Source organism: Xyrauchen texanus, chromosome 28 (assembly GCF_025860055.1).
Source record: "Xyrauchen texanus isolate HMW12.3.18 chromosome 28, RBS_HiC_50CHRs, whole genome shotgun sequence".
NCBI classification, from domain to species: Eukaryota; Metazoa; Chordata; class Actinopteri; order Cypriniformes; family Catostomidae; genus Xyrauchen; species Xyrauchen texanus.
The window spans coordinates 17,629,982-17,644,916 of record NC_068303.1 but is presented as its reverse complement, the minus strand read 5'-3'; the positions used below and the strand labels follow the sequence as shown (position 1 = coordinate 17,644,916).

Genomic DNA, 14,935 nt, shown 5'->3' with positions numbered 1-14,935 from the left:
ATCAGTATTAAAGCAAAGTGCCTTTTTATTTTAGAAAAACATTAAATACTGTTCCAATTATGACATACTTATAATATTGGTGCAAAGTCAGCATAAAGGAATCACACAGCATATGTAAAGGATAAAATAGTTTTATTTATATTCTCGTTGTAAAGGTAGGCCTCAACTTGCAAGACAACTGTTGGCAGTATGTACAACATACCTGTAATTTCCATGGAATTGAATCAGACATAAGACCTATTCAGTTTCACTAATGTCCTAAATGGAAAATAATGGTTAAAGATATACACTCAGCCCCTAGCCACTCAAAAACTCTTTGTGGCGTGCTGCTTTAAAATTTCCAATGAACATTTACCTTAAAAGTCACAACATGAATCTACTCTTTCAATATTGACTAACTCTGTGGGTAAAACCACATTTGGAACTTTTATATTCCCAATATAGAGGGAAATGCGTTTATCACTTTTTCACCCCCATTAAAAAAAATAATTATATTTCAACCTGTAAACTTTACTACATCAGGCTAAAACAACAATTACAACACAAGCTCAGCAGTCTTCCCATAAAGCATGTTTCATTTTCTATTTAAATAAGGGAGTTGACTTATAACATGTCAAAACTTGTCACTCATCCCATAGGTCTAACAGGGGTGCACTGATTGATGCTTTAAAGCAATTTAACATTTCTTTATGGAAAAGTTACAAATATTTAGAAAGGCAAACCACTCAAACAATTCAGCTAAGGGTAAGTTCTAAGCAGGTTTTAAGATATTCAACAACAAAAAAATGAGAGAGAGAGAAAAAAAAAGTATATTTTAGCAGTGCTTTGAGCTGTACGCCTCTTTCACCCCTTTGGATTCCTCCTGTAGGGATTGCAGACAAGGGTACACAAAAACATCAAGTCCTTAAGTTGCAAAGCTGCCTCATTTTGGGTTTAAATCATCGTTTGTTGTTGCGTGTGCCAGGACACAAGATGGACGAACAGTTGGAGAGGGAGGGAGAGAAAAAACAAGCCATGTTTTCGATCACAAATCTTCTTCCCCTAATGGGTGTCCTTTGCTCTTGTAATCTGGTGAGGAGGTTTCTGTAGGTGTTGGAATCAAGGGTTCTCTGGTTGACATTCAATGGATGATCAATTAAGGTGTTCGGGGACTTTTAAGTATGGTTAAAAAATAAAAATAAACTGGCCATTGCTATGACTCTCCCTCCCCTCAAAGGAGAACTTTGTGGAACAGGTCGAAGACCTGCTTGTTAGCTGTCCTCTGCACGGTGCTTCTTTCGGGAACGCTGTTCTTCCGGCTCAGACTCTGAGCTCGAGTCAGATCCACCGTCAAAAGCTGATACAGCACTGCCCTTGGGGTTGGTGTACAGGCTGCTGTCTGAAGAAGAGTAGTTGGCCTGAAGTTGTGTGGTCCCCTTGACTTTCTCCAGTGCCCGTACTAGAAGTTAAAGAGAAAAAGAAACATTCTCCACTTTCGGCCTAAAACGCCAATACACAAAACTCTCCAACCATAAAATGTAAAAGAAATTGGCTTCGGCAAGCAAATAAAATACATGTTATCAGCTGGCCGGTAACTTTAAGGAACTGCAACATATTACATAGTTTAAACAGATTTGTAAACATGATCTGACTAATAAAATATTTTTTCCTAAAAGTAATGAAAAAACAGTTACTGAAAATCTTAATTTACTCACCATTGCAGGTGTGGCAAACAGTTCATTTTTATTTTACCCTGCTTTCAAGCATGCATTACAACACACTTCTTGGTACTTTATCAAATGCTTTAATAGGCAGAGTGGAAATGCAACAGCTAAAGGTAACGATATACTTAATACAAAATTGAATGAATGGGTGTGACGTCATTTAGAACAAAATCTAGCCAAAAACAAAGTGTTTTTGAATTAGTTTTTGGTAGTTTGTAACAGCTCATCTAGGCGAACTTTTAGGAAAAATTATAACTGGCTGATAAACACCTTAATGCCATTGGACCATGTCATCGCTAGGTGTGACCTGAAGCTCCACCTACTTTGTTTATGTTGTTCAGTCAGTAAAGATTAGTCAACAAGAATACACCAGGGTGTAGTTATAAGCAAAATGGTGCAAATTTCCCTACATCTGTAAGATAGTTCGCATAGACATTTTCCAAGACCATGTCAAGCGATTTTAGAATGTAAACAAGACAAATTGCAGATTTTCAACAGCATATATATTACTTTAAATCATCAAGTGGTTTTTTACTGTCTTTTACTGACCTCATGTGAATTCTACTCATAGAATGTGGCATAAGTCATTGATAACACATTTTAATGTCACTCTAGATAAGGTTTTACATGTAGTCTCGTATTTAAAAGTACTTCACAACACCTCCCACAGTTTGAAACAGTAAACGTTGCTCGGCTGTTTCGAACTTCTTTTTACCCCTGAACAAAGAATGAAGTAGCCCGTTTCCAGAAGTATATCCGTGCCTTAAAGTCACGTTTTCTGCACAGAAACCTATTGCTTAGACTGCCACAAATCAATATAAGCAAATGATAAATGTCCAAACAAAACCAAAGACAAATACATTCGATCCTTGAAGAACTGGAAATCACCTACCTTGTTGCTCCAGCAGAGCGTTCTGCCTCTTCAGATCGTCGATGTCTTGCTGGTGTGTGTGGTTTTTCCGTCGCATGTACTGTATATACTCTGTAGCTTTGTCTAGAATCTGAGCTCGGGATGCCTGTTTGATAGACTGCTGTCAGCAACAAATGAAAAACTAGAATTTGATGCAAGGAAATGCTGTTCTTACATTGCACACATATATGATCCACAAACCAATTTAATCCCCCACCAAAAACACTGAAAAGACTATAAAAATTCTCTGAGATTGACCACTTTGGGGTTGTGCTGTTACTTTTTTCTTAAACATGGCTATAACATAGGGATTGAGTGACATATTTTTATAGTAATAACTACTATTATAGAAACACTGCACTTCTGCATACAGAGCTAATCTAAATTAAGTCTGGAAAAGAGCACCAGAGGGAACCTAGTCAGAAAATCTTAAAATTATTTCTACGAAATTCTTGAACCCTCTATTTATGATATGACAAGACTCCCCACTTGTACTTGGCTTACATCAATCAGTCTGGAACACGTACTCTGCTTTCTCAGATTTATTGACAATTTCCATTCTTACCTTGACACTTCAACATCATGGCAGGGTCAAAAATGACATTTTCCATTAAAGGCAATATTTGCCCTCTGGTTTTGATTTTCTGGGGCATTTAATGCCTTTAAAGGGCATATTACTTCTAACCAAAAAAGTAAAATAAAAATATATACACTGTCATACTTTGTCAATTACTTAAATGTAATAAATCACAATACATTCTCAATATGAACAACAAGCTTGAGAATGTATTACCTCTTACTAGGGCTGGGCAATATGGTCAGTATTTTAAAGGCGTTGAATAAAAACATATTTAAAATAATTAAGTAATGTTTCTCAATCGTTTTTCACCAAATAAACAAGGGAGAATGAGATTTAAAAAATATTTTTTTATATGCACTTCAATATTTATACGGTGCTGTGAAGAAGTATTTGCCCCTTCCTGATTTCTTTTATTTTTGTGTATTTTTCATACTAAATTGTTTTAGATCTTCAAACAAGATACAACATTAAACAAATGTAACCTGAGTAAACAAATTATAGTTTTCAAATAATAATAATAATAAATATATATATAATATATATATAATTTATTTTTTTAACACCTATATCTCAATATATTTATATATCAAAAACAAACTGCCCCCCTTAAACTTAATATCTGGTTGTGCCACCTCTAGCAGCAGCAACTGCAAATGCCAAATGCTTCTGATAAATGAAGATCAGTCTTTCACAACACTGTGGTGGAATTCTAGTCCACTCTTCTTTGCAGAACAGCTTTAGTTCAGCCACTTTGTAGGATTTGTGCATGAACTGCCCATTTAATAAGGTCCTCCCACAGCATCTTAATTGTGTTCAATTAACTTAAATTTAGCTTTTTTTAACCATTCAGAGGTGGACTTACTCTTATGCTTTGAATCATTGTCTTGCTGCATAATCCAAATCCAGTTGCACTTGAGCTTCAACTCATGGACTGATGACCAGATGTTCTCCTTTAAAATTTCTGGTAGAAAGCAGAATTCATGTTTCCCTCAATTACTGCAAGTCGCCCTCGCGCTGAAGCAGCAAAGCATCCCCACCAAGCTTGACCATAGGTATGATGTTCTTTTTGTGGAATACTGCGTTTGATTTACGCCAGATTTAACTTGACACCTGTCGTCCAAACAGTTCCCCTTTCGACTCGTCAGTCCACAGAACATTCTCACAAAAGGTATGAGGATCATCAAGGTGAGTTTTGGTAAAATTCTGACAAGCCTTAATGCTCTTCTGGGTTAGCGGTGATTTTCGCTTTGCCAGTCTTCCATGGATGGCATTTGTGGCCAGTGTCTTTCTGATAGTGGATTCATGAACAGTGACCTTTATTGATGCAAGAGAGGCCTGCAGTTCCTGGGATGTTGTCCATGGCTTTTTTGTGACTTCCGGGATGAAACATTTTGAAGTAATCAGGGCTGGCAGTAATCAGGCCAGGGTGTCTAGTCCAGCTGAACCCCATTATGAATGCAGTTTCATAGCTTTGGGGATTTAACCCCAAACCTTTTCACACAGGCCCAGTTGGTATTGGATAACTTTCAATAAATAACATTATCATTTAAAAACTGTACTTTGTGTTTACTCAAATTGCCTTTTGTTAGTATTTTAGTAATATTTAGAATGAGATATACACAAAAAAAGAAATCAGGATGGGGCAAATACTTTTTCACAACACTATTTTATACTCAGTGATACATAGTATCATAAAAAGCATTATTTACTTTGAAATATTTGTAAAAAAAAATTTTTTTATTATTTAATAAGTTATCGTTATTTTTTGAGGATTTTACTTGTTTATATAAACGTAACATATTTCTATCCCATTTACTTCACCTTCACCAGGAGTTTTTACTTAAAACACTGAAAGTTCAGTGTGTTGTTTACAATAGCCACTTTCGGGCAGTGCGAGCCATGGTTATCAGCTGGCCAACCGGGTCCAATTGTCTCGGACCTCAAACCGCAAGACCAAAACCAATCTGTGTTCCCAGCATTCCCCAAATCCCGCCATTAATATGCCGTCACACACCCCGCACATTTAACAAGCAAGAAGGACGCTCAAGCTGAGGTATCATGTTATCTAGTTATGCAGAATATAGAGTTCATATCGAATGTAAACAGCAAGTTAGCGTTGACAACTGACTGACTGTAACTGCCATGGTTTCCCCGAGTGGTCTCTCCACTAACAGCGGGACGATGTCCCAGCACTTTCATGATTTTACTTTTCATTAACCTGTACCATTGTGCGTTGGATACACAACCTGGGAAGTTCGGCGAAACTCCGGTTTTGACATTGAACTCGCCTCAATAACTGGCCAGCCCAAAGATTACCCTGGCCCCGAGGCGGCACAATGAAGCCCCGGAAGTGACGGTGGAAATGCAACTGGCCAGGGCATACACTAGCATGCCCTCATTTGTCCCAATAGCGGAAACACTGCTAACGTTCCACGTCTGGTGAAACACTCATCTTTTCTTTTTTATAATAATCATTAAATCGATTTTTTTTTTTAAACTTGTAGAAATTTCTAATGTTGGAATTGCCAAATGCTTGAACATACAGTATTTTTCTCAAAAAACAGGTGTCCATGAACCCTGTGCATGTATAGAACAGCGTGTCAACCGATTTATTCTAAAGCGCACACAGACCTTGTGTATCTGTCTTTAATTGCAGCCTTTTGAAGTTTAAGAAACACATATGACCATATTGCCATTTTGATGTTACTTTGATTAATTGTACAGTCCTGAAAGTAGTCTACTGATACGTCCTTTATGGAATTTAATGGCTAAATAAAGCACATTAAAATCATTGCTATATTCACCATATTGCTTAATTTTATATCATCAGCGAAATATCGCCCAGCCATAACTCTTACCCATAGATTCAATAAACATCAACTTTTACTTTAAACAATAACATGTATAAGTATGCCTAAATAGATTAATATCCATATTTGGAAATTGTCATCATTATTTACTCAACCTAATGCTGCTCCAAACCCATATGACTGAAATTCTTAAGTCTTCAGAGGGCTGATTTTCCAAATTACAATTAAACACAATAGTCAATATTTCAGCCATTTGGTCACAAAGCACGATTAGAATTAATGATGTTTGATGTTATCAAGGCAGCTGCCATATTTTATTTTAGTGTTATATATGATTTTATTTGAGAGTGAATAATTACTTACATTTATTCTGTTCATTGCACAAAGTGATGTATTACTTCAAAATACTTTTTTTTTGTCTTTAGTTATACTGGTTTGGAGCAACATTACATTGAAATAAATATCAAAATCTTCATTTTTGAGTGAACTAATCCTATAAAAGTAATCACATTTGACCTGTAGACCTGTTTATCCTCTCTTCACCCAATTTGGTATGCCCTATTCCCTCTACTTAGTAGGTCCTCACGGTGGTGCGGTTACTCACCTCAATCCGGGTGGCAGAGGACAAGTCTCAGTTGTCTCTGCTTCTGAGACCATCAATCCGCACATCTTATTACGTGGCAAATTGTGTGACAACGCAGAGACTTAGCATGTGGAGGCTCATGCTACTCTCCACGGTCCACGCACAACTTACCACGTGCCCCATTGAGAGCGAGAACCACTGATCGCGACCACGAGGAAGTTACCCCATGTGACTCTGCCCTCCCTAGCAACCGGGCCAATTTGGTTGCTTAGGAGACCTGGCTGGAATCACTCAGCACACCCTGGATTCAAACTCACGACTCCAGGGGTGGTAGTCTGCGTCAATACTCGCTGAACTACCCAGGCCCCTAGCATAAGACTTTCAATAACACATCACAATAAATCTTTCATTAACAGTATAAAACAAACATCTCACATCCCTATTGGTGTTCTGTGTGTTTTTTCCAGTGACATTAACCAACCTTTTCGCCTTGCAAGGCGGGAACAGAATCCCGAAGGCTATGAAAGCTGTCTTTGATGTGGTCCCTTCGTTTGCGCTCCAGCGCATTGTGGTGTGCCCGTTTGTCAGCCTACAATGAGATAAATCACAGGGGCTTCATCCTCTTCATTTGTGATGTCCCATTGGCTAGTAATGACTGAAGTATGAGTAGAAAACCATTTTCTATGTAGTTATTTACCATTAACAATTTAAATATCAACAAAGTGATTGTAATCTTATTTTTACTATAAAGTGAACACTAATTTAACACAATGTTAAGATGAGAAAGCAAACTAAGGACTTGGAAGAGCAGCAACAGCAAAAAAAGATGCATAAAGTTTGCTGTCTTGTGGCTTATTCTTTTGGATGGGTTGTATTCTGCTCAAATAGTCGTGACTCTGACAATTAAAAATGATAGATTTGTCAGAACATCCTTAAACTGATGTACAGGACTTTTTAAATTGAATTTTCACTACTGCTAAATTAAGACAATTTCTAATGAGACTAAAAATGCTTGTTTTTAAGAGCATAACGAGGGGAGTTGCAGCTGCAGTATCCTTTCAAAAGCATACTCAGCTTCAACATTAGATCTTGTTTTAGTATCCTGGGACTGTTTTGCTGAGAAAATAACATGGCCACTGGAGTCCAATGTCAGAGAGCTTGGCCAAGACTGTTATTACAAAAAGGCACAGCTGTAAAACCTGTTTCAATTCCAGTGACTCATTAGCGAGTGGCTCTTTTGCATTTCGTGGAAAAAGAGACAAACCGAAAGCAGTTATCCAAATACTGAATTGCCACTGGGCAAGACAAAGACATTCCAGTGTTTATGTGCCACCTGGAACGGTGAGGTGTGGCCATTGTATTACTGGCAGATTCAGACTGACTGTCTGTTGTCTAAAAGGTTACGCTGTACACTGCAACCATCAGGATTGTATTACATGCATGTGAGGTGTAAGAGCTAGCCAATTGCAACATATTCAGGGCTATTCCTCGTGTATAGGGCATGTGGATTTTCCACGATGTAGCCACAACTCTACCGCATGAAGCATACACACACGTGATGGGCACAAGCAATGTCTCTAGCAACCACTGCAAAAACATAGAGCAATATTTTATATCAAAAGGCAAAATTATTAATAAAGGGACAGTCCACCCAAAAAAAGGAAATTTTGTCTCCATTTACTCTACCACTATTTCATTCCAAACCCACATAATTTGCTAGCAAGTGGGAACAGATGAGGATATATTTAACAGAATGTCCAAGCAGCTTTTTTCCTGTGCTCCAATCACATTTATTTAATGGAAAATTATGACAATTAAAGAGAATGGAGGTCATTCACAGGAAATTAAGACATTAGGATATTCATTCAAATTTAGAACAATTTGAGGGTGAGTAAATAAACACAGAGTTTTCATTTCTGGGTTAACTATCCCTTTAAAAGTACCATTGCTGAGGAAAGTTTAACAATTTAGTCCATAACATGCACCCCTGTTGTCTTAGGATCACAACATCCTGTAAAAAAAACTATTTCCTCCATGCACATAAAGGGAGATAAACAAGACATTGGGGACATTTCAGACTTTGTGTCTCCAGTACAGCTAATGAGAACTCAAAGCTAGTAAAACATAGGAAACCTAATTTTTTACTATTTAAAACATTTCACTTTGAATCCCACTGATTCAGCTTTCAAAGTCTGACCAGTGAAATATTACAACACGCTTATTGGTTAGAAGGTCAGGAAACAGTAATGAACAAACTGTAAAATTCAAATCAACTCAATTACATTTTGGTTATAGAGAGGTCTACGTGTCAATTTTCTAGTGAAGCAGCAAGGGTGCGTGCTGAGCAAACAGGTTAGGTCTAAACATAGGATTTTAAAAGTCGCTGCACAGCAATGGGTACAAATAAGGTATGAATAAAACTATAACAGAGCATAAAACCTTTAAAAGATACAATGAGACAATTCTGGTTAGATTATAGGCTGTGACCCAATCCCACATAATAATAGACTTTTAAGGACCCCAAAAGTGACTTTTGTGGCTTTCAGTCCATGTGTGTAAAGCTTTGAGGTCATTTATATGCTAGAGTACTCCTAATTGTTGACTAAATTTAGTTAAGAGTACACCTTTTAAAAGGTTATGTCCAATCAAAAGCTCTCTAGAATGAGAACATCCCTTCCACTAATACCACATGCAACTAGTAAGAAGCAAATTATGCCACATGGCCGTGACGTAACTAAAGCCTATTAGCAACATAGAAAAAGGGGACACATAATTTGATAAGTCCTGCCCTAACTTTTACATTCTCCAGAAATTTTACTCGCATTAGCATATGTTTTTAGCAGATAATGTGATGTTTAACAATTTCAATTAGCAAAAATTGCCCAATAAAAAGACACGTTGCTACATATTGATAGTTTACAGAGTTTGATGACTGTAAATGATGGCCCAAGGTTTGTTATGTTGACATCATTAACTACAAGTTAAGACAGCCAACAACATCACAAGTTAAGGCTGAACTAAGTTAAGACTAAAGCCTCGTTTATACCTTCACCTGGCACTGCAACTGGTCCTCCGCATGCAGCTTTTGGCTGCCCAAGGTATTTATACTTGACACACACCGGAGTTGCACTTTTCTCCAAATGACAGACTAGGGCTTCACAATCAAACAAAAAAAAAATTCTAGATATTACAATAACAGCTATTGCAATTATATAATTGTACAACATTCCATTTAGGTGTACTACCACTGCAGCAAACGTTTTTTATTTTCAACATAGTTGTGTGCATGAACGCAAAGGAAAATTGGACGCATTTAAAATAGTCAAAAGGCATATCAGTAAAGCTCACTTTCTAAATTATACTGTGCACAATTAAAATGTGAACAGTTTTTGTTTCGCATGCAATTAAAATATTAAAGCAATTCAGTTCTCACGTTGTTTAGATACAAAGCCTGCATAAAGAATATGGCAAGCATATTTTTATATTTTATGGCTAAGTTTTTTTTTCTCTCTCCCCAATTTGGAATGCCCAATTCCTAATGCGCTCCAATTTCTCGTGGTGACGTAGTGACTCACCTCAATCCGGATGGCGGAGGACGAATCTCAGTTGCCTCCACGTCTGAGAACGTCAATACGCGCATCTTATCACGTGGCTTGAGTGCGTTACCGCGGAGATATAGCACGTGTGGAGAATTCACGCTCTTCCGCGAGGCATTCATGCACAACTCACCACATGCACCACCGAGAGCAAACCAAATGATAGCAACCACGAGGAGGTTGCCCCATATGACTCTACACTCCCTAGCAGCCGAACCAATTTGGTTGCTTAGCAGACCTGGCTGGAGTCACTCGGCACACCCTGGATTGTAAATCGCGACTCTAGGGGTGGTAGTCAGCGTCTTTACTCACTGAGCTACCCAGGCCCCCATTTTATGGCTAAGTTGAGAGAAGATCTACATGTAAAATAAAATAATTTTTCGGAGCCTCGCGAATGGTAGACAACAGCCACAATGACATCAATTTGTGCATGCTAACAAGGGCTACGTCAATTATATAAAAATGCTTAACACTTACAGGTTGTGTACTCTGTCTGGATAGCTAATTTCTGAAGTTTTTACATTGCTTTCTTATGGGGACCGGAACCAGAAAACAGTGCTACGGCAATCAGAGAGTCTTTTCCAAAACCTAGTGAGCTTCCTGCAGAGGCAGCATTTTAAGGCACCATAGGTGCACTCTTGATGCAAAGGCTATTCCAAAAGGCAGGTATCTTAATTATCCTGCCTCTAAATACATCTCGTTTTGGCCAAATTCTAAGGTATCATCGTATGTGTCTTTCCCTAGTTAGGCGATCCCAGAACGCACTGTGATGAGCTCAGTGGAAAAATACATCCAAAATGTTAAACAAAGTAAGATAAATTTTTATTTTAAATATACTTAAGTTAAAAATAAAAAGTTTAATATGATAAAAAAACTGACTATTTTCCCCCAAATGTGTGCTATGCGTATATACATTATTTAGAGTGTCACGTGTGCATGTACTGAAATCAGATGTGAGATGAGTAGTCTGTGCGTTGCGCATGAGGAGCACTATTTCAATGACACATGGAGTTTCTGCCTTTGAAAAACATTCCAAGTCTCTTATGAAGCTCGATTTTAGTTAGGATGCTGCCATAGAAGACAGCTCACTAAGTTTTGGAACAACCCCATGATTATCATGGCGCCACCCAGTGGTTGGTCAGGAAAATTGTCAACACATGACACTGCACTCATTAAGCAAATTCACAGGGTCTTTAAGTGACCTAAGATGATGGCAGAGCTTTTTTTTGTTTTTGAAACTACCAAAACACAAATATAACTATACTTTCTGCTCTGCAGAGCAGTTGTGAGAATTTAAATGTTACTAACATGGTCAGATTTAACCAAGCAATTTAGTTAAGGTATCGGTTGGAATGAATAGAGCGCAACAGTGCCCGCCCTCTTTTTTAGCCGTCTGGGTTCCGGAAGTATTTCCCCCATTAAATTCTTCCATAGATTTTTAGAAAATCCTTCATAAAAGAGTTGTAAGCCATGAATCAAACTGACCAGCTCCAAGAATCACAACATCACAAACTTTTGTTTTGAGGCAAAAAAAAAAAAAAAAAAGTATTTGAAAATCAGACATAAAGACAAAGGTACAAGACTGTGTACTTACCGTCTTTCATGAGGGTATGGACTATAATCCAATGAAGCATTGGGAATGATGTCATTAAATTAAAACCGATGGTAATATATAAATCCATAGATTTTATGTAGTTGATAAGTATAGAAACAATATATTTTATGTTTATAGCTAAATATTCCAGATACGTACAAATATAAAGTAGTTTAAGGGTGAAGTGAGACGGACTCGATGACGTAATTCACATTGCGCCATGGGAGTGCGCAGTCGCTACAAGGCACGTTTCGTTGGCTGTGGTTCTCTGATTGGTGGATCTTTCGCTTCTTTTCCATGGGTAATGTTGTTGTTTACCATATGAATTCTGCTATTAAACACGATTTTTAAACAATGAAGTTGAAATAATGCAGACGGAAGTCTTCAACAGAAGCATACACCATCTATGAACGTCCTCGTAGCTCAAGGTAGGTCTGTCTTTTAAGGTTTATAAGTTATCAAATAAAATGTATTTGTCTATGGGATAAATTAATTGGATTTTTACTTCCGGACCAGACTGTTGCACTCTATTTGGATTATGAATGTTTCTTTCAAGTAAATGAGTTAGTCTTTAAACCACCATTGCATTGCTACACTACATTTGGGTGAAAGTTTTTCTTTAAATGTATGATTTGTGTGTGTTTTCAGAGACAGCATCCCATGCAGCAGTATCATGCACTTGTCCAGGCCTCTGGCTTGTTTGACACCCTTAAAACAAAAGTATTATGCTTAAAACTAACAAAAATTAATGTACGAGTAATTGGACAAAATTAAAACCTGACAGAAAGCAATTTCATATTTTTGAGTAACAGATTCCAATTGGCTTATGCATCTAAGTTTAATTAAAAACCGGATGGGGAAGATAAATAAATAAATGAGAGAGAGGAGAGAGAGAGAGAGAAAATACATATACAGCCCAGGTATAAAAATGTGTATTAAAGAGTTAGTTAGGTCTAGGTTTTACATTCAATAATGCTTATTTATTTGTACACGGAATACTCTAACATAAAAATATCTCACTGGGTTGAAGCACGTGTATTTCAAGGAATATCGCTAGTCGTAATATTGACATTCAAAAAGACCCACGTACACAGCTCGCGATGCGACAAACTACAACGCTCAGATTGTAAAATTAGTTTCAAAATACTACCTGATTATAACGGTCGCGTCGTAGTTTGTCGCGTCGCTCGTAATGTAGATGGGATGTAAAGCTCCTCTCGTTCACGTCTCTCCCTCTCTAAAGCAAGTGACCAGCTGTCGAGCACTGAGCTCCCCGATTCGACCAAAAACAAGCTGTGTGTGTGCATCTCTGCTCATGTTGATCAAACCACCATATATACCCCCATTTACTCGATTCTCTCTTGTTTTTGTCGTCCAACGATGCAAATTGAATACGGGCGTCCAGTGCCTACCCGGAAATAAATTGTAGCTAATCTCAAAAAGAGTAGATATTTTCGTCATTATAGACTAAACTGGATTAATTGCTCCGTTTATTACGCACCACATTGTGATATCTCGGTGATTCTTCCTGTAAGAAAACAGAACAGAAAAGTACAATTGTAGCTACAGCTGTAAGAGTGATAGTTTACTTGCTGTTAATGGATGCAATGCAGTATTATAGTAAATAGAATTGCTAAAAATGTACAACTATGAAGTACACTCCCGTGTGTATTTGCTCATCTGGCTGGAAATTCTCAATTAACTGGCTGAAAAATGTTGATCACAAACGCTAGGTTGGCTAACTAGCTAGCAGGCTAGCCTCGTATTGAGGCTCAAGTATCAAAAATACAAGAGATTTAATTATCTGTTCCCAAGCTATTCAAACAAATATGCGTAGAATAAATAAATTACTCCACTCACATCGCTATCAACCTCGATATCATCGTTGTCGCTCATTCTTCGGCGAAGATAGATAAATCTACACGAAATGTTGTTTTGAAAACAACATGAAACGGGGCCCAAATCAAGTGAACAAACAGGAGAGATTCACTGCTTAAACGAGATCAACTGACTCTTCACACGTGACTCGCCTACACACGGACATTTACCACGGCGTGTCATAGTTGCGATGCCAGAGCGTGGCATTATGGGGCTTGACGTTTTTCTAGAAACGTGTGGTCATTCGATGTAACGATAAATATTTTATGTAGAACTACAACACCCAATAGGCATCCAAGGGTGGCCGCTCCACTTCACGTCAAGCGAAACCCCTTTTTTGATGTGGCTTGTTATGGTAAGTGTAGTTTATTTTATGTTGGCATTGAAAGGCACTTCCAGAAAAACACGTGGAAAGTGTTCAGTGCTGTCTGTGACTGCTAATTCGAGAAGTCTTGATGTAGGACTACGCTGTTATTACTGTGATTTAAAAATAGTATAAATCTGTATTAGGCAAGTACGTTTCATCTTTAAATTATGTCAAATAAATCTGCCTAAATATAAAAATATGTCTTCCATGTTGTGGTAAAATAAATAAAATATATGCTATGATCATGTAACGGTTATTTACATCTAATTGTTTTAGCGTCTGTTTCTGCTGTTTTTTATGTAAACAAGTGCTGGATAGACATCTTTGACCATCGCTGTGTCTCGCTGTTCTTTCAGGGACTTGTGCGGGAGAGATGGGTTTTTATATAACGTGTCAAGTTAAATAGAAAGTCAGCTTTTAGAAACATGTCTTGAGAAACCTGCGTTGTGTCCTGTTTGTTCAGCCTGAATTGGAGTGCATACTTTGGAGGTACATTGTTAGCAGTATTGGGTGTAATCAGATTAAAAAGTAATTAGTTACTGTAATCTAACTGCTTTTTTAAATGTGCACTCAGTTACTTTTGTCTTTGTGGCATCTTGGACTTATAGTGACACCTAACGGCTTGGATGCAGCGTCATTTAAAATCAATAGTTTTCAGATTCAGATACCGTTTTAGAATAGTATTTACAGTCAGCCATGATTAATTTAATCAGTGAGTGAAAGTGTCAAATAACAGGATGGTTGCTGAGATTAAGTGAGTAGTATTCGACTGGTCATGTGATTTTTACATGGCAGTCCCCATGTGCGGACCCTCTCCATGTAGGATAAAACAGCTTTTATAAGGTTACTGATATGACTGAAGTCTTAATTTTAATGTGAGTGGTCATGATTTCCTACATATATTGCAAATTTAC

General features: G+C 37.6%; 1 protein-coding gene across 5 annotated transcripts; it reads right to left on the bottom strand.

Annotated features, from left to right (window-relative positions):
• Window positions 1-115: 115 nt before the first annotated feature.
• Window positions 116-13,788, bottom strand: LOC127621806 (protein max). Of its 5 annotated transcripts, none has more exons than XM_052095536.1 (5): window positions 13,637-13,788; window positions 13,278-13,304; window positions 7,068-7,175; window positions 2,596-2,734; window positions 116-1,438 (listed from the first exon to the last, which is right to left on the bottom strand). In XM_052095536.1, exons 1-5 carry the CDS (start codon window positions 13,670-13,672, stop codon window positions 1,251-1,253), a joined length of 498 nt encoding a protein of 165 aa, XP_051951496.1. In that variant the 5' UTR covers window positions 13,673-13,788; the 3' UTR covers window positions 116-1,250. The 5 variants fall into 5 exon arrangements, with proteins under 5 accessions (XP_051951496.1, XP_051951497.1, XP_051951498.1 ...); XM_052095537.1 differs by having other exon boundaries at window positions 2,596-2,731; XM_052095538.1 differs by having other exon boundaries at window positions 2,596-2,719.
• Window positions 13,789-14,935: the final 1,147 nt, after the last annotated feature.